Source organism: Battus philenor, unplaced genomic scaffold, assembly GCF_028537555.1.
Source record: "Battus philenor isolate CCGP_79_NKW_IND1 unplaced genomic scaffold, ilBatPhil1.0.hap1 SCAF_10, whole genome shotgun sequence".
NCBI lineage: Eukaryota > Metazoa > Arthropoda > Insecta > Lepidoptera > Papilionidae > Battus > Battus philenor.
The window spans coordinates 3573495-3599073 of record NW_027181662.1 but is presented as its reverse complement, the minus strand read 5'-3'; the positions used below and the strand labels follow the sequence as shown (position 1 = coordinate 3599073).

Genomic DNA, 25579 nt, shown 5'->3' with positions numbered 1-25579 from the left:
CCTGAAGATTTCAAATCAGACCGGTGGGAAGCAGCCTTAATACTGTAGTCACGTACCTATATACAGATATGGTTTCTTTTGTGAAAGTTTTTATCATATTTTAGTAAAATGTGGGATCTATTTTTATTATGGCTATCTTTGGGGAATAATCCTGTTTCGGATGACATGAATAAATGAAAAATATACTTATATAAAGTTCTTGGTTAAAGTAGGCGAAGAACTCAATTATTATAAATGACGGAGAAATAAACTCAGAGGGTTGTTCTGTAAAAAAGTGCTACGTTAACTTTACAGATAACATTTAATTTTGATGATTTCAACACTATCAATATAACACAGTTTCGATGAATCTATTGATATTATAATCGATCAACATTTTAAAAATGTTAGAGGTTAATAAGACAATTCTCTTTTCATCGGTTCTTCGTTATTCATATCCTTTAATAATTAGCTTATTTATATTCGTCTGCCCTGGATAATTACGTTTAAACAATCAGGTATTTCATCATCGTAGACTCAAAGCACAGACCTCTTCCAAAGATCTCCACGAAGGCTTTTTTCGTGCTGCTCGCATACAGCCTCTTCTAGCGACCTTAACTATGTCACCGATCCACCTACTTGGATCCTACTTACATCGCAGTACGACGTTTCTTTAGCAGCAGTGAGCATTAAGTCTTCAGACTTCATTATTGAATAAATGGCGACATACAAAAACATTTTCTTCGACAAAGATTTATGTTATGTTAAATTTTGAACACACAATTGATAACAGCTAAAAGTTAATCATTCCGCATTATTTAACTTACAAATCAAAAGTCAACATTTTAGTAAATTTTCTTATACCTCAAAGGTCGAGTTTAATTTTAATAGAAATATGACATTTACATTCAATTAATAAAGATAATGAAATTAGCTACCTAATTGGATGCTTCGGAATAAAATTGTTTTATATTAACAAATTTGCAAATGTAGATTGTTTTTATTGGAAGACGTAAGACGCAAGGCTTTTGACCTGACTTATCGTTGTACACTAATTACTTCAATTGCTGAACCCAGATTTAAGTTAGGCAAGATCTCTCTACAGAATTCTAGTATCATTAAGGTGACCTTGAACTAAAAGCGAAATACTTAGTTTATTTTACTCGTAGATAATTTATTTCTAACGTTGCAGAGCCAAGAGGGCTTTTCAACTTTGATTTTTCTTCGAAACAAATTATAACTACTTTATATGTTCAAATTAAAAAAAGAAGTATAGAAGGAAATAAACTAATTTGTGTATATTTCTCATACATTTTTTTCAATATTTGAGGTTTTTGTATTTTATATGCAATGCGATGACGATGAAATTATCTATCATCGAAATTAATATCTTGTCCGATAGTTTTTATAAGAATTTATAAAAACGATCAAAACATTTTTTTTTAATTTATTTCAGTTTATGTATTTATTTAGTTTATTTATCTTTCGCAATAGATGATAGAGATCATCAGAACACAGACATTAAATTCCAAAAATTAATAGAGTAATTCTCAATATAGATTGATTCGGATATTAAAAAACTTTTAGTGATATTGCCATTGTAAATTCAATATGTACAAAATGTAACAAAAATAAATCTACAGAATGATTTTTTATTTATGTAAAAGCTTTAAAACTTTTATACTTATTTCTTAGAAATCTTGTAAAAAGTTATCACTCTAAAACTCTGTTAGAACACGACATTCCAATAATTTCTTGTATTACAAATTCTACAGCGACAAATAGTAAACAATAATTAATATTAGTATATAGTAATCCGATTTTTCTTAATATCATTATGTTAGTCATTGTTTCCGATTCCATTTATTTCGTGATAGAGGATACATCCATTAATTGACGGAAAATGTGTTACAAAATCATCTCTTTAAAGCTTTTAGCTTTATATATAGATGTCCAAAAAGAGACAAATTGTTTTTTTCAAATTAAGTCAAAAAATATGTTTTTTTATGTTCCAAAGAGGTTCTTTAACCACAGAAAAAGTCGCGTGGCATAGACGTTCCGTCGTGCTGAAACCGTGTTGTTTAGTTATAGCCGAGTAAGTTTTGCAGCTCTGGCTCTTGATTCCAGTTGTCTAAAACAAGTTTGAGTTTTGTTTTTATGAATAAAAACTTTGTTTTGATACCAATTAAATGATAGGAGGAAATATATGTGGTCGTGTGTAAAACCCCTTGCAAGGGATTGTTAGTGAAATTGTAGAATAATGTTACATAAAGTTGTATTGGGGACATCGATGATAAAAGCTGACGTTAGTAAAAAAAAGAAAACGTTAAATCATAGCTAAGGGGCTAACTGTTATATTATTATTCTATTAATAAAGCTTTATATTCAATGTATAGTGAGTTTGACTTTATAATTAATAAATGTGTGATTTATGAGAAGCTTTTACATTTTACTTCTTCGCTGTTGAAAGGTGATATATTTTCGCGAACCCCAGTTTACGAATTGTGAACACTCGTTTTTTTGTCACACCTACGTAGATTCCCGTTGACTTTCGCGTGTACATCTAGGGATTTCCCTGTAACATTTTGGGAGACATTGATATATTATGCTTTAATATTGGAGAGGTTTAGCATGTAAGAAAGCTTTCGTCTCTTACGTCACATAGTGGTCTAAGTTTAAGTAATATGCAAAGTGAAATGCATGGTAATCAGCTCTGTTAAGTAACGCGCGCCATAAACTTTGTCGCAGACAATAGGGGATCTCAAAATCAACATTACACTAATTAAGCTCGGTAAACGGCGGCTCAATTTCACGCCCGCTGAGCTAGACAAAGCCTTATAATTGCAATAAATATTAGATAACGGTGCGGCGGTGGTGCGTGGTATTCGTTTTGTGAAACCGTTTCTAGATTTGCAATACTGGTCTAGAATTAATTCGTTTTTATTTTATTAATTTCACTTTTAAACACATTATCATTTTAACCTCGGAACGTCGATTGTCGAACTTAGGTCTCCTCCAAAGATTATCTACTGGGTCCGATGCCATCAGCCTTCATCCAGCTTGTTCCGTCTATTTTAACAAGATCGTCCGTGTTTACTATGTCAACAGTTAGGAAATTTAAAGATATATAAAGACATGTTTCTTATTTTAAAATGTTAATTTTTTTTTTATTAAAGCGGCTTTGTTATTTTTCCTTACATTAATTTTTATTTGAAAGTATCGTTATTTTATTTACAGTTCTTCCATGTATTATTAAAAAAATAATTAGATTATTAATTATAATTTATTGTACGTAACAATTATGAGAAATGCCATTTAAACTCTAAATCCTGTATAATTAATTATTACGAAACATAAAACAGTTTATACAAAATTAAACTATAATAGTAATAGTATAAAGCTTAAATTACCTCTTTGTGTAACAGCCTCACGTGGAAACTGACGACGTCACTCACGGGTTCTCCTGCCTCCGTCACGTAGTAGACGAGTAGAGAGCTCACCGGGGCCATGTCAGCTGTCACCGGAAACCTGGGGGAATAGAGATCGTTCCATCTCTGAAATATCACTCTTGTAACATTAACAAATTATATTTTCTACTTGTTTTCCGCCTTGTTTTCTTGGTAGAGTTATATTGTTCAGAGTAATTGTTAGACGGTTTTCGTCAGCCCCCTGTTACCTTTCTTATTCTAGAATTCCTTAAGGGCACTTTATATTACCATCAAAACTAGATGACAACTAGATCGTACACTTTATCGTACACTATAAATCTATGGGATTATTTCTCTAGCATCGTGTGGTATATATCTAACCGAACATATCGTAAAAGAAAAGTACAGGTTTATCTATAAGAGCGTAACCTGCGAGATTTTAAAAATATTTGACGCCAGTTATATTTATCAGTACAGACTTTCTTTATTTTAGCGTTAGAGATTTAGAGAACAAAATTAAGACACTCTTAACTTACAAAGTAAAGGTGTGAGTTATCACCTCTTAATAGATAAAAACTTTTATTTATTATACAATGGCATGGTTGTATATACATGTATCTTAGTTCAAGTAATAATTTTTTATTGTAGTGCCTATTTTTGTCAACAAATTTTATGTACAATTTTTGTACTTATTTTTATTGTCAATTATATATGCTGGCAGATGCGGCGTGGATTTCTTACTAAATGGACCGACGTCAAAGTTATGGTTGCAGGAAATCGCTAGATGCGAGCAGCGCAGAAGCCTTTCAGTGGGCGGCTATCGCGTGAAAAGTAGGACAATAAAATATACGTTGGAAAAAAATTAAAATTTATGAATGTAAGTTTGCTTAGTGCGATTTTAAGTCGGACATATTCGTAAGATTCTTCTCCAGCAGCACATTTCTAAGGCATCAATGAGCTTCATTTCTCTCTCTTTTGTCGTCTGTGTTTGCACTATATACATATATTTACATTTTTATCCATTTAGGATCATTTTCAATGTATACTTGTGCACGTTATGGGACAATTACCAGAAGAACCCATTTACATTGCCATCATTCAACTTACTATTATAAGAGATCAAAGCACGCATTGGTCTAAAAAGGGTCTATAACTTATCTATAAGGTTATGTCTGTACCTCTCAAAATTTTAACCAACAGAAATATTATACCGGATAGAGAAAAGTATTTAATAGTTTTTTATATCATAAACAAAAAATAAAAATCTACCAGTTCGTAAAATGTACTGAATAAAATCCTATTATTGTAGGCCTGTAAATTATTCTTCGCTTGAAGTCAATTTAAGCAAGGTACTGCGTCCGCTGTGTAATCGAATGACTGAAATTTGTGCAATACGGCAACCTGAGTGGGATTAATCGTTCCTCGTTAGTGTTTTTAATAACTGCTACACGATCGTGTTAATTGATACAATTATGTGTCCTTAATTGATGCATACAACTTCTACATGAAAAGTTCATTGATTAAAACTAAATGTAAAATTTGTATTTAAATTTAAATATATACATTTATAGCCCCAAGTTAAGAAAATTAATAGTGGTAATAATTTACGTGTTTGAAAGGTTTTTGTATGGCAATTGCGAGCTGGTAGAGGTGTCGTAGGTACGCCTTGGTTTAAGTGGACGGACGACAGCTGAGTTCGGAAGAAGTTAAACTCGTGCTTCTGTGAACCGGGCGTAAGCCAGACCGTGGTCCACCTTGTGGCCCACTGTCCGGCGTTCGGAAGACTGCGCGCAGATTCCGAATGCCGGATAGGCAAAAAGATAGAGGAAAGGAATATCTCGGCCATCATGCAAGACGAAGGGGAGAGAGAATGCTTCCTCAGCAACTGCAGGAAGGTGGTAATAAATGCAATAAGTAAAAATAAAACGAACACTAAAATATAGAAATAAAAGGAATAATACGTGTTAAATATTTGAACAATAAATAATGTTGCAAAATAAAATAGTAAGGAAACCTAGAATGTAGTGGTTGAGGATGAATGTATGGCTAATGGAATGAAAGAGAAAGACTGGGAAAATTGTAGAATGAAAGAAACAGTACGACAGATAAGATGATATATGAAAGAGAAGAATGATAATAATAATAAAAAAAATATGAATAAATTACTAGAATTAAAAAGTCCCTGTCCCACACGAGATAGGGGAACGAGAGGTCCCCAACAGCGGGGACCATTAAAAAAAAAAAAACCGATAAACTTACGTCTTTACTGTAACTAGTATATTTAATCCAAAATCGTATTTTAATTAGGAAATATTAACGGAATTGGATATCGGTAAACATGAACGCTAATGCATATCGAGGCCTCCATAAACCTACCACTTAGGTCATAAGTCTAACTTGATAGACCCGTTATACTTGAGGTGAATGGAGCGCTAGCAACTTACGTCTCCTTTTATTATAGACATGTACAAATAGTAAAATGCTAAACGTCGCTGTTAGGATTAATTATTCAGATATTAATCAAAAAGACTTCCATAAAACTTCCACTAAGATATAGTAAGGAAAAAAAATTGTTTTTAAAAGCCAGAGCTACATATGTTTGTTTAGTATATATGGTTAATACATCTACTGTTTGTTATGTGAATTTCAAAGACCATATAAACATCATGTTATAACATCTAACAAAGAGACATATAGGCTTTCTTTTTCAGTTTTTATTGTATAATCGAAAAACCAGTAGAAATTATTCCTTTGACAACCAACTCAGGTCAAATGTGAAAGGTAATATTGTTAAAGAAAAAACTTGTTAGTACAATAAGGTTATTCAATGATCTACGGACCGTAAGACGAAGTTTGTCCATTACAACAGAGAGCCAAGCATAGCTGTCTGTTTAACTTAAATTACTTTTAGAGTTTAACTTTAAGTCAATAATAGTTCCTTCATTATCGTATAAGATTTAAGAGGGTTTAGTTTTGCAAAATGATTTATAAATATACCTGACTAAGAGATTTATTTAAAACAAAAAATCTTGATTGCTCTGAAAATCATGACACATAATTTCTTAGCATTCCATAGATACACCGTGTTATAGGGAGAGGGTCCAATTACGGTGCTCGGAGCTGACGGCCCGCGTAGTTGGTTGAGGAAGGCCAAATTACAGTGGATTTTCACCTTCACCGATTAGAATCCTTTCATTATCTTAAAAAAATAAAGCTACCAACGGTGCACTAGAAGTCTGTTTCAAATGACGTCGGGTTCAGTGTTCGCTGTACAGGTCTCAATCCTTCAGTTATAGAAAGATTTTGTTGTTATACTACTTGCCATTTCACATTAACCGCGTATTAATTAACTATGAATTTATTCCTAGTTATTTTATATATCTATATTATAAGCATTTTGAACTTTGTTCTCATAACTATGTTTTACATAAAATTAGTATGATTAAATGCTTAAATTAATTTGAAATTTTTAGTCTGTTTTATGTATCTTTTTGTTAAGAAATTATAGGTACTTCAATGAGTTACTTATAATATAATATTAAAAATAAGTTAAGAAAATTTACTATTTCCAGAGACCTGCAGTAAAGGTTTCGTAATTTCATTCTTACTCTCAGGAAGAATTACTAGAACTCGCTCGCGTATTTAATAATAAAAATAGTAATATTTTTGTTAAACACAATAATTATAGCAATTTAAAAATATAATTTAAAAATACAAACACACAAAAAAGCATGCTAATCATAAATATAATATACACATGAAAAATTTATTAGTTGTTCCGAATGAAATGTATATATATTTGTAAATGTAAGTATGTATATATATCTGGTCTGAGCACTACGTGGTTTTATTACTGTCATTTTTACTGGCCAAGTCGCTGGGCGTTATCGACTACCTTCATTACAACCAATAACATAATAAGAAAATTAATGGTAAGTCCAACTTCGATAAAGAAATCAATCAACGAACCGGACAGCATTAGAGAAGCTCTGCAACATCATTTCGTCCAAAAGCTCGAAGAATTGCTTGCCTGAACTGGCAGTAGGCAGCTAAATGGCTCGTGCAACCGATGGCCGTTGGGGTCGTAAGGTTCTCATGAGCCAGTAGACTCGGTATGGGTAGATCATCAACTGAGTGAACCAACGACGTGGTTAAGATCACGGGAGAAGAATCTCGACATGTTATATCCAACAAAAGTGCTTTTAGTAATGTGAAGACTGCGATTTATTAATTATACATTTCAAATTAAGTTACTAATTAGAGAAGCAATATTCTAATAAAGTTGAGAGTAACGGTGTTCATTATCAAGAAGAAATTAAATTGAATTCGGGGATAAGTCGCCCTTAACATCTTTTAAGGCAGTAAATTAAATAGCAATTATCAGTTTACCTTGGCTTAAGGGCTGAGATTTTTTTTTACGCAAAGAAAGGTACTTTAAACGAATCTTCCTTATAATCTTGGTACTTAACGTTGAAATTAGATACGGATTAATAATCGGAGAAGTGCTAAAATTTTCCAAGTTACAAGGCTAATAAAAAGGATAAGGAAGGCTACAAGGATAAATAAGGTGTACATTTACATTTTTCGTGATGAAGTTAATGCTGTTAGCCTTAAGGCTTTGAAAGCTTCATCGGACATGAGTTCACGGGACAGAAGGGTCCGTCAGCTCATGTCCGATGAAGCAAGTGTTTCAATAGTGAACCTGGATACAGGACGCTTCCATATATATATAAATATCCATGTATATATGTATAAATATATATATTATATCCATATATATATATGTAAATTATATATATATATATATATATATATATATATATGTGTGTTTGTGTGTGTGTGTGTATAAATACTGATAGTAATTTTAGATATTAAGTTATTATGTGATGTTAGCTAGGTACAGCGTGTATCTTAGACTAGAAATCTCCTGTCGTAGCTGTAGAGGACTGAGACTTGCGACTTGCTTCGAGCGTTAGATTTCTATGATACAATCTTATAAGATTAAGACTTTGTACATTAATTATATAGAATTGCCACTGTTCACAGCGTCTTATAGATATCATAATATTACACTGCGGTCGCCAACATCCCCATCCATCCCATCGCCAAATCCCCATCTTCGCGTGAGGTATATACCTTGCAGTGGGCTCTATGGGCCAAAATTACGATTTATTACAAATATTTTATAAAAAATGTTGTATTTAATAAACAAAAGCGTAACAATTGATTACTGTATTATATCATGTTAGAGTATTGTAGAAGTTAGATATATAACTGATAAGTATAGTCATCTAATTCTCAAATCTAATAAGCTTATTCATCAATCAATAGAACAGATACAAGGCAATGCATCGTGATAGCAATGGTTAGAACAATGGCCAATACTCATTTCCAAATATTACTACGTACACGCTAACAGATAACGGTGGTTGGAATCATTAGTACCGGTCGGTGTTTGTACAAAGCTACGAGCGTTGATAATTGTTTAATATTTTGACTTCACTTTTTTGATCTATTTGGATGCTTTTAGGTAAATATCTTCATGGCGTACTACTCGTAACTATCTTGACAAGCTTTGTACTGCCGGAAGTAATTGAGCCAGTCGATTTCCAAAAAAAAAAATATTTTATCCTGTTTTATATTGATCGCTTTATTTATTGATTAAATGTGAAATAAATATATCAATTACGTAATTTATAATAATGACCGAAGTTCACAGCGCACTGTCAGAAGCGCGGAAATCACAACGCACTGTCAAAAGCGCGAAGTTCAAAGCGAACTGTCAAAAGCGCGAAGTCCAAAGCAAACTGTTTAACGAGGAATTTTTTTAATACATAATTATTTTAAAAAAATCACGTTTCAGTGCATTTTAAATATATAAGTAATGGCGTTTGAAATCGGAAGAATCGGTTAAAGTCAAAGGAGCTTTATTAAGTAAGATCATTATAATAATCTATAATCGTCATAAACGCGCCATCTACTGAAAATAAATAACATGAAATTCAATAGAGTTTTTATTATTTTTGGATGATTGTATAACAATAAAAAAATCCTTTATATTTAATCTTTATAATTATAACAATACATTCCCAAATATATTTATCGATAATATACTGTGAAATATACCAAGTTATGGCGGAACTAAACGCTAAAGGGATTTTTATATACATTCGCACGTTTTGGCTTTACATTGGTCGATCAAAGAAAAGCATATACTGTTGTAAATAAAATAATAAATAATGTGTGCCAACTGGAGTCTATGAACGCAATTTACTTGACGAAATTAACACATACATAATTTTCAGTTTAGCAAAGTTATTTTATCTATGGGAATAAGTTTAGATGTTGAAATACAATATCTTTTAAAAGGATACAGAATCTTTTCACGGGATAAACATTTCATTACACATTTTTTTCTTATATCAGAAGCTGAGTTACAGCCTAGTGAAATTTTTATTATACTCCATATATTGACGATTTGATTTTTATCATGTGGTCTCTATTTACAGAATTATCATCCACTGCTGTGCATATTCTTCCCTAATAGATTTAAAACTATACGCAGTACATATTACACTACAACATAAAAAATAATTAAAGAAACTAGAGCACATAAGAATTGCCCATGCGAAAAATCGGTAAAAAACAATGTTGTCAGGAAATCGGCATGTCTTAATGAGGAAAATCACAACGAGCATCAACCAAGCTATGTCTACATCATTCTTTAATATTATATGATAACATATACCTAAGGAATGTAGTATTAGATGCAATTGTAATAGATAGACATAAGATATAAGGCAAATATGAAGAATGAATGGAAAACTACGCATGTAAAGTAAAGAAAGAATAACAAGAATGACCGATTTTGTGACGTATAAAATAAGAAAGGGTGCAAGAAAATATGATGCATAAAAGTAGAAATAAATATAAATTATGAATAAATTATTTTAAACTAATTGTAGAACCCCGCCTTTCCACATGGTAGGGAAAAACGTGTGGCCCCCATAAAACGGGGCCAAAAAAGTGAGTTAAAAATACTTAAATATCAAATACGATTAAACCAACCTTTTCATTTAAATCTAAATAAGAAAAATGTTAGATTAAAATTGTGAAACTTCTTTCAAACGGAAGTTAAAAGGTGCTGTAATTGATATACTCAAAGTGAACAATTATGCAGCAGCGATGGTAATTAAAGGAACTATAATTGCCTTGTGCTTAAGTTTAAAAAAGTAATTTAAGTTAAAAGACAAATATACCAGTAACTAGCCTCCGTCCTACCTAACTTTACGGACTGACTTAAGCTAAAATCTTATCATAACTTTATAACTAATGACTTTTGATAAGCCTATTGATTTTACGAACAATATGAAAACTCCGTAATTTTAATTCACAAAGATTTCGTAGTGTTTCAGGTGTAGAAATTATAATTAAGAAAAAACAAGATAGGCGTCAGCTAATAATAACTGAAGTAATAACCACGTGACCTTTTGCGGAAACCTTTGATATACCTCCGTTCATTTTACCAAACCTCCTTAAGAAAAACTCTGCTGCAGAATCTATTGATGAGTTGGCCCAGTACATTATCTTAAACGATCTGTAGCGCTTGGGCAGCGACTTTAAATAAATTAATGTATAATATAGTAAAAGTCATAAATTATATTGTTTATTTATATCAGTTTTAGCTATTTATATATATTTATATATATATATATACATAGATACATATTATTATTTATATATTTAATATCGTTGTACATATACATACACGAAGAAGAATGCGCTGGCATCTATCCTATCTAATTTCAGTTTCAATCTTGATATCAAAGACCTCTCATGTGTGTCAAATACTTTGTGCACTAATTATATAACTTGTTATACAAGTTTCCAGAAGATAGGTCAGCAGTGTATCCTGCGTACCATAATTCCACACTGCGATCGCCAACCCGTCTGCCAAGCGTGGCGATTATGATAGATATTTTTAGGGGAGACCTATGACTTGCAGTGGTCACCTACGATTTGGAACGAAGACCAGTGTTTAATTTTAAACGAGGGTTACAAACAGAAATACAAGCACCAATAACGCCCACTTTTTAAAAGTTTGTATCCAACTCATATTATGATTCGCTTTGGTATACTTTCCATACGGATTTTGTAATAAATATAAACATGAATTTCAACGTCGTAATTATAATTTAAATTTGACGTTGTAAAGCTTCTCCTATTTCAATCGCTGTATACTATAAATATCAATTAAATGTTTTATAGAAAATATGTTATTTAGATAATACGTTTGATAATATTTTGTTAATAATTGCAAAATTAAGTTTAATTGTAAACAAAAGTAAGGATTGTTAAATATTTGATGACAAAACTAAACACTCAAATATGTAAAGCAAAACGCGTCAAAGAGAAACCATTAATTTTGTCGAAAACTTCAATTATCTTAGTTTAATGGGATAAGGTTGCCGCAGCAAATGATCTCCTCGGTTTTTGATTAAGAAAGTTAGTGTTACTATTCCAACCAATAATGTTCACTCAATGAAGACATTATAGCTTTTGTAAATATAACTTGATTCGAATCATTAAACTTAAATCAGTTTCAAGCTCTTTGATTTTCTCTTTTGTTAAATTACATCACAATTAGTTAGATTTTGACGAAGAAATGAAAGGAATCGGCCACTTCCTAATATATCTAAGGGAAATACACCATAATTGGTACACTTGGCTGGCTGGTTGGTGACCGCAGTGTGGTAATATGCTTCGCAGTAGACGCTGCTACCCACCCTCGTAAAACTTGTTTGTGAGCAGAAGCAATCCTATATAATTAATATACAAAATGTGAATTACATAAGATTGTACACCGGGATTGAATCCGCGACCTACGATCGCAAGTTTCAGTCCTCTACCGCTGGGCTATAATAAATTAACGAGCAATTGAAGCCTAGCGGCAATAAGCCTCCGGAATTTCTTCTCACTGTTCATGTAATAGTCGGGTTTACCGCGGTGTACAAAGTCGGCATTTTTAAATAAGTGTGAGATCTTTTCGTACTCCTATTCGCTAGTACTTAATAGACATCGTTCATTATCATCATTATTTAAATCTTCCCTATAAATTCCCATTAGCGTCGGTCGACCGTGGCCTGCAGACAGAGTTTTTCGTTTCACCTCCCTAAAGTGGAATTGAGGGTCCATAATCTCCACTTCAGAAGTTTAAGGCGCCAGCGGTGATCTGTTCTGCTTTTGCGACCAATAAGCAGTAAGCACACTGCTACTTTAATATGCAAACTCGCTCAGATATCTCGGTTAAATACTTGACCAAATTTATTGTGCAAATAAAATAACGGACTAGAATATATCTATTAAATGTAATGCACTGGTACCGGTGTTTATTATCATTATTAGTGAATTTAAATATACATCGGTTTTTAATGCCGATTTTGGGTATAACAGATATCACGCTAATATGTGTTTTTCTTCTCAGCAAATTTGTTTTTTTTTTTTATGTTAGTAGTGTGTTAGAGATCATTATGTTCTTCATGACTTAGTTTAATTAATATGAGTAATGTTTAACAGGTTTTTAAGGATACATGACACAATTTGTAAAGTTAATGCGTATCCTAACCAAGCTGCCTTTTGTAATTTCCAAAATAAAAAAAAAATAATGGAAACTAATTAATACAAATTACATACATTAAAAAATACATACATATAAATACTCATGTTTATTTATTTATGTATGCTTTTTGTACAGACTAATTACTCGTTACTTGTCCTTTTTCTATTTCCATACTATGGTTGTCTGAAAGAAATTGCCTTGAAGGAATGATTCTAATAAAAGTGTAACTATGTTTATCTTTTGTAAGGCGTAGAAGAAAGATTACTTATATAATAACTAAATAAGATGTATCTAGGTAAACTTTTTTATATAGAATAATCATCATGATTTATATTCAAGGTTTGACAAAGATATTAGTTGGACAGTTTGTTTTATGTGGTGCATTTAGGATTGCGTGCACAACTCCATTGTCCCCTTTTTATAATCGGAAGTCAAAGACGCACGGCGCAAACCATTAAACTTTTCGCATGGTCGATTATAATGGGTACAGTAAAGGCATAAAATAAAACTCCTTTGTCAATGTTTCCGTCCAAATATGTTGCGGATGTTTTTAAGTAAATAAAGTACAATCACGTACTGAGATAGCGATTTATCAATAAATATCATTTAGGGTTAAGAAAAAAAGTTTTGTTTACACATAGTAAATAAAAGATTTTTGAATTTGGAATTCCCGTATCATGAATGTGCAAGCAAGCATTGAAGTCGTGACATACGTTCGAAATATTAAAAGCTTTCCAAAAAAAAACCCAAATATAAAATAGGTAATAAAGTGAGGGACAGCATGGACAATAGCAAGTGTGTGATTACAGTTTTAATGTAATAAAAAAGTCGTATCAACTAAAATCAGGTATAGCATCCTATCGTAAACATCGCCCCTTGATTAGCACGTACGTCATCTGTCATTTTGATTTTAAAGAAGTATCTAGTACGCCTGTCCGTCTTGTAGGTGATCGTTACTACGTTCATAGCATACGTGCTGTCTTTGTTAGATTGTGGTCTCCACTTCACAACCTTAAGGTCCTAGTATCTATTCTGCACGCTACGTGACCCAATATAACTTCTAATTATCATAGATATATAGCAAGCTATACTGCCTTCAAACTGCATCGCACCACAGGACTACCTTATGGCTTCTTTCCTACCACTGAATTGCATAAATCATTATACATAATATACACAAAAATACGTCTACTTATATATATATATATATATATGTTCGACAAAATTAATGATTTCTCTTTGACGCGTTTTGCTTTACGTATTTGAGTGTTTAGTTTTGTGTTCATATCTATATGTAACACTCTTTAAATTAAAAATTAAATTCAATATTTAGCTTTGTTTACAAATAAACTTAATCTAGTAATAATTGAATTAAAATTATTATCAAATGTAATATTTAAGTAACATATTTTGTATAAAACTATACGTATACAGTTTTTATTTTTGCGAAAAGAGAGACGTAGAATTGGACCGTGTTGCAATGAGTCTACTGGGGAACATTCATCAAAGCAGACTCGATCTTGTTTCTGCTATGACATGGTCGCATCGGGTGACAGTTTTATTCATTTCACAGCGATATAATTTTTATTGCTCAAAACCAACACATTCGTCATTGTCATGTACACTGTATGAATTTTTTTTTATTTGGTTTATGTGAAAAATGTTTTTGGTCTACTTTTTTAATCGTCTACTTTTTTATTACATATGAATAGAACAAGGTAATGACATTGTCGTAAGAAGTACGTAAGTAAGATGATTGTGCTATATGTGATCAGAAATCTACGGGATCCTAACAGTAAATTGTAATGTTTGAAGTAATTGTTTTAGTGTACGACAATAAATTAATTTTTAATGTACAATGAGAACATATAACGTGTGCTTCTTATTGAGTCTATCCACACTTATGCATAGATCACCTTGTTAAAATGGTCAGAAGACTTTTTGCCGACATTATTGGAAATTAATAATTGGCGTATTGTTGAACAATGGGCGTTCTATAGACGAAATGATGACAATGATGCATAAATGTAACAAGCCACGCAAGCATGCAAGTCACGCATAATATATTAACAATAATGCTGTTTTAAACTTTGGTGACCATAAATATCAATTTACAATATATAATGTAAGATATAAATCATTTATTTATAATATTATCAACTTAATGTTACGTAAGTTATTGGCCAGTGGCATTATGTGAGTGATCACATGATATATACAGAATGATTGGAAATAGATGTAAAAGCTTTAAAAGTTTTTTCTTACAAATGTGTTATTTATTCACTTCTTCAAAGCCTTTACATCTTTCACGAATCAACGATGTTGTGTCGGTTTGTCCAAGAGCGGAGTGAATTATAATTTATATATTAACACGTTGACTGTCAACTACAACTAACTCGTAAATTTCGTTTTTTTCTAGAACGCCAACTACGATATATCTCGTCCTGTGTTTATTTGCAATTTTTGTGCAGCTACGATTATATTTGAAATATCACAGTGCTAATATCGATAGACGACTTCTGGGAAAAGAACAAAAATCAATGCTGGCTTGCACGATAGAAAATTTATTAAAAATCATAAAAATTATTTCTAAATCTGAAAATAAAATAAAATTTTACTGCTTCTAATAAAAACATTTTTCGAGCTTTTTATAATAACTGCACACTAGAATTGTCAAATTGTCCTTTTATGCCAGATTTACGAAAATAACGGTGCCAGCCAACGTGTTAATATTCATTTTTTTTTAATATTTTTAAATTAATCAATGCATTCGTCTAGAGAATTTATTGACAAATTGTGATCCCCGATGATGATAGAAAGTTAAATATTTTTTATTTTAGAACACAAATTAATGTAGTTAATGTTCATACAATATGCTGCAATCGAAAACTACAGTAATACAATATAGTTAGTTATTCGCCGATCAATCGAGACCGGCAAAGTTTTCCCATTGCGGTCGCGGACTAAAACATAGTCGTCTGTTCAACTTTAATTACTTTGGAGCTAAATTCTAAGCCAATTATAGTTCCTCCATCCATCTTTAAAGGCATATTACGTAATATTATCGTCTAGGGTTGATATAACTGGGAATTCATTTGAGGATTCATCATAATTTCTATCGTAAAACGTTCACAGCTGGACATGGACTCTCCCAGAGACTCTCTCCAGCGTCTTACGACCTTAATAAAGAAGTCTTTTTACCTAGTGGATGGACGTAGTACTCTGTGCGTACTGTTCCATGGTTTTGTGGTGATAAAATGAGATAAGCGGTTGCTATTGAGATAGTTTATTGTTCACACAACCACTATACAAAGGTAGGCGCGTCGGAGTGTGAGTTTATTAGGGCGTGCTTGCGTGTGTGCTGATGTGCCGCCGAGCCCAGAGTGCGGTGAGACACGCGCGTCGAGCTACCGGGGATCCGGGCTGCTGGCTTACGTCAATGCGCTAGGGCGCGCAGGTTGCCGCCGCGGACAGGACAGTCCAACGTAGTGGGACTGTCCGCCATAATTTCCACTCCAGAACCTTAAAGCTCCAGCGGCCGTCTATTCTGGGTGCATTATGACGCGCCTACTGCCAAGTCAACTTGACACTTCCTTGGGATACGTTGGTTTCTTTCATTCACTCGTTTTTGATTGGATCTCATAATAAATTTGTTATAGGCCTCCTGCAAAGATCCTACACTTCCCACATTCAGAGACTTCCCGTGTCTTTAACTATGTCGTCGGTTCATCTAGTGGGGCGCCTACCCACACCGAGTCCATTAGTACTTGATCGTCACTCGACAACATCTCTGTCCAACTACCATAAGTTGCACGAGCTATGTGCCATACCCTCTGTCACTTCAGAGCAGCAGCTCTTCTAATTACGTCGTTGATCTTACGTCGTTATCTTACGTGGTTTTTCTGCCGATCTTCTCATTTCTGACTCCATCTCCATTGCCTTTTCGGGTAACCTTGAACCTTTTTATAAGGACTGTCAACACACAAAAGTCAAAGACCTTTCGTCTTTAAATATTGCGGTATTTTGATACTGATTAATTGGTTATTACCCTTAAATAATATAATTACGACAGATAAATCTTGCATTTGAGTTATTGGGTATATTGAAAAGAGTAAAAAAGTAATAGTTTTTTTTCTGATATGTGCGTAAACATATTCGTAAAGATGGCCTTAACAATTCTAACCTTAATAAAGAACTCTGCGGAAACTGTGTGTTTGCCACCTTGGAACTTAATGAACCTCATTAGTTCTTGTTTAATAGTTTAGACTTTATATTTAACGCAGAGGCGAGTGAAATTTCTCTCCTGCATGTTCTTACCTAATGTTCCTGCATTGCAGGAACATTAGGTAAGAACATTTACTTATGTCACTTTTCACAAACTTGTTTACTAGTAAGAAAAGGACCAATATTTAGCCACTTCCGCACATGCAGTGGTGCAATAAAGTGCACCGCCTGCCAGCCCGCTGATAAATACGTATGCGGCAAACAATGCGAATCACACAACCGCCACCGCCAAACCACTCAACACGTGTTTCACCCCTCCACGGGCATCTTCAAGAGTTATGTTACACCGATTAGTGCCAAACACCTGTGTGTAACATAACTGTACCACTGCATGTGCGGAAGTGGCTAAATATTGGTCCTTTTCTTACTTAGGATGGACTTCCGCAAGGTAACGCCTGACTCCATTAAATATTGTTTACTAGTGCTAGGATGCGAACTTTAATTCTATTTTTACCATTAGATTAGAACAGTACCGGCATTTAATTTGGCAAGTCGGATAAAAGATTTATTTATAGAGCGTTTTCTTTATCGTACTTCCAGAGCTTGGCGATAATAACACTTTACAAAATGAATACAACCGAATATCTCGCTCTTGTTTCCAACGTGCCAAATTAAATGTCTTGTACTATATTCAAGTATTCTAGCTTGCGAAATACGGTTATTTATTAAGCTTAATAGAAATGCAGTCTTTTATCTCACAGTAGCTAGTATAAGTATAAATTGAAAAAAAGCTTTAAAAGTTTGATTTTAAAGCTGTAATTGGAAATAGTTTCCTACTGTATAAAGTATTCTGATAAATATTTAGTAAATGAATTTTTTTAATAGGAATGCGACTGCCCAACCACTTCTGGCAATACAAAGTCTGTAGGGACAAATAGTAAACGATAAATAATTTTAACAGTAGTCCGAATTTCGGAAACGCTTTTAATTATGTTTTTAATTATTTATGAATCCATGTAGCTATAGATTTGTAGATACAGTCTATGTGATTTGCATTAAACCTTTTTGTTGAATTTAAATAAAAAAAATGTACAAAAGAACACGTCAAAATGTTGAAATAAAATATGGGAATATAAATTTGCGAAATCACGCATGATTTACAAAAGATTCAACCCTTTTAAGTTTTTTTTTTACCTTAAAGTACACATCCTGTGTATTTGAACAACACGAAATTAACAGGCGAAATAAAAACTAGTATGCATCATGTATATTTGGTATTGATTTAGTTTTACATATTAATTTGTGTAAATTTTGATAGATTTATGCTTCACTTAAAATATATATTCTACCGAGACGAAAATTATACAGTATATAAAACCTTTTTTGTACAATTAAAGTAAATAAACACAATTGTCCCCGTAATTAAATTCTCGTTAAGTTACTCCGCGATACGATCTCTGGAATGTAGTTGTATTAGACTTTTTTTAAACTTGCAATTAATCATTCTTGAGTTAAAACAAAAAGTAATTAAAACTTGTAAGACATTTAGATAATAAAATATCGTATATATATACAACCGACACCAACGATACAATCTCCTTCAACTTATCATGATGGAAAAGGTCGCTGATAAAAGGAAGGTTGGTAGGAGAAAGAAGTCGTGACTTCGTAACATTAGAGAGTAGACCGGAATCGCCAGCGCTGCTGAGCTATTACGCAGAACCAAAAATAAGGAAGACAGCAGGAAGCTGATAGCCAACCTCCACTAGTTAGAGAGGCACTTAAAGAAGAAGATATATATACAATATCGTATAACTTCACCATATCAGCCGACAGACGCGTACTGACAACTAGCTGGTAGGTGCTGCGTGGGTAAGCTGTAATGTGGGCAGCGACAGTTCGTTTAGCAGTCTTTGAGGAGAGCTTTGTCTCGTATGTTGACTTATATAAAGATGATCATGATGACGAGTAAAACTGCATTTTCTTCAAATAATCATTACACACCTGATTGTATATATATACATGAAAATAATATCACTAGCAGTTGTGATAAAAACGTATTCGATACCCCTCAACTTATTTCAACAGCGTCTGTGATTTAAGGTACTATAGTGTTTAGATAACAAATAAACCTGTCATCAATTTGCATGATTATAATGCAGCAATTAGCGGTTCCGACTCTCAACAGTTTTACGTCACAGTTACAATGCATTTGTTACCACAAAGCGTTTACAGAACAATGGCCGCGCTGCCGAGGCTTCAAACAATTTGTTACTTGTCCCCAGATGAGGCGGCCCCGCTCTAGTTACACACATTGATTTGTGTATCCTCTATTGTTTCAATGACAGCATTCAACTGAATTGCGACTGGGATTACGTTGATTGCGATGGTTTTATCTCTTTTTTGTTTTAGATTAAAAAATAATCAATTTATCTTTTATGTCCTACATATTAGGAGGACCGAAAAGTAATGTCGCTTTCTTATCTTGAATTCACAAGACTACATTATTAACAATATTTTAATTCTAATCAATAATATTCACCTTGGTTATCAAAAACCTTTTTCCATCTAGTATACAAATTTTTACTGCCGTAGCGATAAAAACATTTTACATGAAAACCAATTGAGTTTTTCTTGTAAAATGTGTCGACAAAAACAACATTACTTTCTAGCTCCTCTAATATATAAGTTATGTAAATATTTAAAGCAAAAATGGACTTAAAATACATTTTTACATCAATGAAAAAAATTCGAAAAAGAATTTTTCACGATACGCTAGTAATGTTACAATGTCTTTGAATATTTTTAGAACAGATAATAAAACTTTAATATCGTTGTCGTCGTTTCATCCTATAGACGCCTACTTCAAAGCATAGGCTTCCCCCAATAATATCTATGGAATGATATATCATAATCACGATTCTTGGCAGACGGGTTGGCGATCAATGTGGTACTACGGTACGCAGAAGACGCTGCTAGCTACTCTTTCGATTTTTTTTTTGTGTGCAGTGGAAATTCCATGTAATTAACGCACAAAGTGGGAATTATATCAGATTATATCGCGGGAATCGAACCCGTGACCTACGATTACAAGTTACAGTTCTCTACCGCTAGGCGACCACTGATCAATAAAAAAAAATTGCCTCGCACAATATTTTTTATTACAAATTGACTTGAAATTGTAGTATTTGTCGACTCTTATTCAACGTACTTATGAGAGTTATATAGTATGTAGCGTTATGTATAAAATCAGATACATGTCGCGTGGTAAAAGATTGTACGATGGCAATTAATGTGATTGCTGGTTTTAATAATTTTTCGAAAGATTATGAAACATGCCGCATTGTCAATGGCCGACTTAAAAGCGAAACCATCGCAAAATATAAAAAGTAATGGGGCGTTACAGTACAAACTTTTGCCGTTTCCAGATCCCGAACATTCCGGATAAATGGGTCAACATTAAAAGTGTTCCTCTTCGGCCATTCTCTAAACGCGTATAAATCACAAGAAGTAAACTTTTTGAAGCTCAAGCGATGTCCCTCCCCCGTCGCGCCCTCTTGTTCCGAATAAACACAAAAGTTTCCGGCAAACGTTTATAATACTTGACTTGTTGTTATCATGATTTGTTTGTCGATACATCTAAAGAATATTATAATAACAAAACAATATTTACTCTAATTATAGATATGCTTTTATCTTAAATCTGTTATAATGGCTGCAGAGTCAGGGAGAAAAGTTTTATATACTCAAATATAAACAAGGCAACTAAGGTTATACGTGTACAATTTAAAAGCATATGTATAGCTCTAATCTCTAAAATGCTTCGAAACTTTTATACCTACTTAATATATATAAAGTGATCACATTTAAACATGTTACACTAATTAATTTTTCCATTGGAGTGCTATAGGCTTATGACTTCTGTCATTACAAAGTCTGCGGGGATAGATAGTGATCAATTATTAATTTTATAATGTAGTAATTTAAATTTTGATAGCAATTTTATTTACTTTATTATCATCATTTTTGAGTGAAATGTATCGTACGTTAATTGACAATAGAAGAGCTGTATATTCACCCCTTTACAGCTTTTACGCTCACTGCCAATCAACCTCTATAATTACTTATCCCTGGCATTGTTAACACGTTCACTGCGGGCCCAATTTTGAAGAACTTTCAGCTGATGCGGCTGAGGTCGAATCAGCCTCAAGCTGAACTTCCTAGTAGTGCGGTTGAGGCCTTTTCTGCCTCATGTTCATCAATATTTTTTTACAATATTGGGTCAATTCAAGGTTCGCGCCGCACCAGTGCAAAGTTTATCATGAGGCTGAATCGACCTCAAGCCGCAGTGAACGTGTTAAATTGCGCTTCGACTCCACAATTTGACTTTAGTTATTCAATCTGAACCCAACTTTTTTTTAATCTTATCTCTGTGTTATAGCAAAGTGTAATATTTCATAATTTATTCTCATCATTACACAATTTAAATACACACTTACAGCTCTACAGTATTTTTATAACCTTTATAGGCGACGCATTTGACCTCTGTCTCGAGGTATAAGATGTTACATACCCAGAAGAAACCCATTCACCTGTCTTGAAGACTCCTAAGTTATAATTGTCTGAAAACAATAACGCTGGTAAGTTGTTCACCTCCTTGGTTATTTGCACTATAAAAGTATTAACAAAACGCTTATGTCGCGAATTCGTACATTTTGTTGTCCGATAGAAAAAAATAATTGACTAATTATTCAAATAAAATGTTTTGTAGTAATCGTTTAATGCATTTAAATTTCGAACAAGAAATAAAACTAGCCGAAAGAAAAGAGGTTACAAATACCCATTAGAAAGCTCATTGATTCACCGGAGACGCCAGGTTACTCCGGAGGAAGCTCTCTCTTAATTTAAGAGTAGCTTATTTATTGCTACTTTTTATGCTCCCGTTTCTCGTTAACTGAGGCAATCTCCGAAGAGTAATTATCGACATTTTAGAAAGAATCTACGCTGCCTTTAAAAAATATAACCCTCATTCCACCCAGAGTCTGCGCTGTTTTGTATGCTTAGCTGAGATAAAAACAGAAATTTATTTCATAATTATGTCGGGTAAGTTTTCAGTTCATTACGTAATTGTAGTTTATTATTCTCAAAAATGTAAACTTTTACTTCATTTCAATATTAGTTTCAATAATTTTTTATCATTATTATATGATATTTTTGACATTGAATTTAATGCTTTTAAATTATAATTAAGTATAAAACTATTAAACGAACGAATAATTGACAAGAGTCATTGCCATGTTATCAAAAGTTACAAGAATTTTTTATTTTTATTTAACTCTCCTAACTAAATTCGACGTTTTATTATGCAACAGACTATTTAAATCAGTTTTATATCAATGTAGATATAAAGAGGTTTCCATAAATAAATCGATCGTCAATCAGAATTCGGGTGACAGGCCATATCGCGTAAAGCAGTTCAGAAGGAAATAGTGATAGAAAAGAGGTGATGTATGAATGGAAATGGAATGAAAAGAAATAAAAATAATATGCGAGAAAAGAGAGACACCGAGTGAGAGAAATTGAGAAGGACGAAAGAAGAGCGAGAAAAAAAATTAGAAAGTGAATAAACTATTTGGAAAACTGTCATTTTTTTTAATGTACAAGGAGCCCTAATAACGGGGGTCATTTAAAAATTAAAAAAGATTAGGCTAGTCCATGGAAATTATTTTAAAAATATATACAATTTTTTTTTAAATTAAGACGCTGTCACCAGATTACAACCTGATGTTGGAATATGAAACAACCTTTATAAGTGCAGCAAGCATCTCTAAAATTAAGATAAGAAATATGATTTATTGTTTAATTTGTAGATAATATGAACTGCAAATGAATAGTAAAAGTATTTAAATTACTTACGTATAATTAAATCGGCACAGGTCATCGTTGTTGGTAGAATCTGGAGCAGGAACGGCAGCCCAATGGACTGCTCTACCACCGCTGGTGACTGCAGCCAAGAGCCGTTGTCTACATCCGCATGATGACCACACACTAGCACTTGCAACACCACCAGCCTACAAAAAGAATTATTGATTACATTTTTGGGTCAGGCTTCTTTTTTATTCATAATGACCTATGTTTATTTATCATAATAATAATTTTAGCTCTAACACATCCACTCTTGGCACATGTCTCCGCCAAGAATTTCAGACATGAGCGTTTAAAAGCGACTTGCTTCCAGTGTCCACCTTGAGAGGTTCTTAGCTGCGCTGACCTGTTCGTAGTCTTACTTCCAGAACAAAAAGGCCCCAAAGGCTCTATGCTTTGCGCGCTACGTAGCCCGTTCACTGTCACTTCTAGCAGCTAGGCTATGCTGGTTATTTTTATGCGACTACAGATCAGTCGTTTAATACTGACAGCGCAAATCATCGTGATGTTCTTGATCTCTTGATTCCTTATTGGATCTCGAAGAGATTTACCGAGTATAACCCTCCATTCCTGATGACTATGTGTGTGCCACAAACATCTGCAGTTCTTGAAAATCTTCTCCTTTGAACTAAACTTATACGTATACTTATTTTATTATACCTGTAGTGGTGTTGGAAGATTTTCAACAAGGAGATAGCACTTAGAAGTGGAATTCCAGCGACGAATCCTTTCCCTGGCTAGAACGTAATGTGTCTCGATTTCCTTTCCTTCGACCGCAACTAGTTCCGCCTGTAACAAACAACCGTTGATTTATTAATTTAATTTACTACAATGTTAATTAAATAAAAGACGTTGTTACCACGGCTTATGATATGCAAAATGCACAACCTGTCATTTGTCACCTTCAGAAGTAGATATTTTTTTTATTCAACAGCTTATGCCGTGAATATTTGTGAATCCTATATAACATACAGAAGTGTTCCGACCTATTTTTGAAATCTTGCAAAAGCGTCGCTCGAGAACCTCATCACAATACTGCACTGCGTTTCACAACACGCATGACATATTTGTACAATTCTGTAAAGAATTTTTCAATTGTATATCGGACGAATTCAGATATTCCGTCCGCTTGTAACTCCATACAAAATATAGGTTCAGTTGTAGTGGTTATGCATTTCGTATGCCAAAAATCGCTTGCCAAGAACTCGTAAATGCTTGGTATATTTTTATTCAACTGCATAAATGCGCGGAAAAGATTTGGTATTCCTGTTGCAACTTTAAGTTCGTATTTATTATCGCAGCGAGTCATTATTTATTGCTCACGGAAAATAAAATTTGAATAGTGCAATATAACGCTATCATCTTGCTTATTTTACGATAATTCAAAACAATTATTACTTCGTATTAAATAACATATCATTATTTATTTATTCACTTTTTATTTTGTATCAGCATAGGAAGTAAAAATACATAAGATAAATAGGCGAAACATGAAGTACAAAGGACTGTCAATATCGTAGACGGCACTTTCTTCCACACAACCCTTGAAAGGACTTGATTAATAAGGAAAAACACAGCCGATAATCATCAAGTAATAGAAGAATAACAATAATAAATAAATTAAACTGTATAGTTCAAAGACAATATGTTCATATATCCAGTGATAAACAGAAATAAATATATCTACTTGACATTGTAGCGTACAAAACACTAAAAGTTGTACAGCTTTATTAGTCCTTTGATAAGTCTTATCTTTATTATTTCGCTTGTAATAAAAAAATCACAATAATTTCTGTATATACGTTTACTATTGGTACGTAAGTACTATTTGTAACACTATCTTTAAATTTTTTTTGGTACGTAATATGACGCATACTATACATTGCATTTACCGGAAAGTATAATATGTTATTTCTGTTGATGTTTTGTTTATCAAATCTATATTTTTTATTTTTTGATAGAAAGACGTATTACAAACATAAACATTATCAACATCATTAGATCCGTAAGGCATTCACTGCTGGATATATCCAGGTCTCTCTCTTAGATATCCTACAGGACTGGTGGCCAAAATCCAGTTTTTATCTATCGATCTTAACACTTGCCGGTCATTATGTTCACTCCATATTGCATGCGGATCTATTCACTCTTGATTAGATCTGGTAGTGAATCCTCATATATATCACATGATTCATTGAGGTTTGTAAGCATGCGAATGGAGTTCGAAGTGAAAGACGTTTCATAAATAGTAAACATAAATATAAAAACGAATCATTCTTTTCTATTAAATGTCTAGTAAAATGTACGAAGTGAAATATCAAATAATAGAAATTCTTCAAATAACTGTTAAGTAACACTGGCGGTCATTCTTATTGGACCTTTTTGGGTTACTGTATCATAAATA

The 25579-nt window shown here is 32.9% G+C and overlaps 1 protein-coding gene across 1 annotated transcript in view; it reads right to left on the bottom strand.

Moving 5' to 3' along the window:
- LOC137926736 (C3 and PZP-like alpha-2-macroglobulin domain-containing protein 8) overlaps window positions 1-25579 on the bottom strand; it is a 158157-nt gene that overhangs the window by 51230 nt on the left and 81348 nt on the right. Inside the window, exons 7-9 of the mRNA XM_068770426.1 lie at window positions 23836-23964; window positions 23167-23321; window positions 3390-3507 (exon numbers count right to left, since the gene is read on the bottom strand). Of these exons, the coding sequence (XP_068626527.1) occupies window positions 3390-3507; window positions 23167-23321; window positions 23836-23964 (402 nt within the window). The remainder of the gene's footprint in view (window positions 1-3389; window positions 3508-23166; window positions 23322-23835; window positions 23965-25579) is intronic.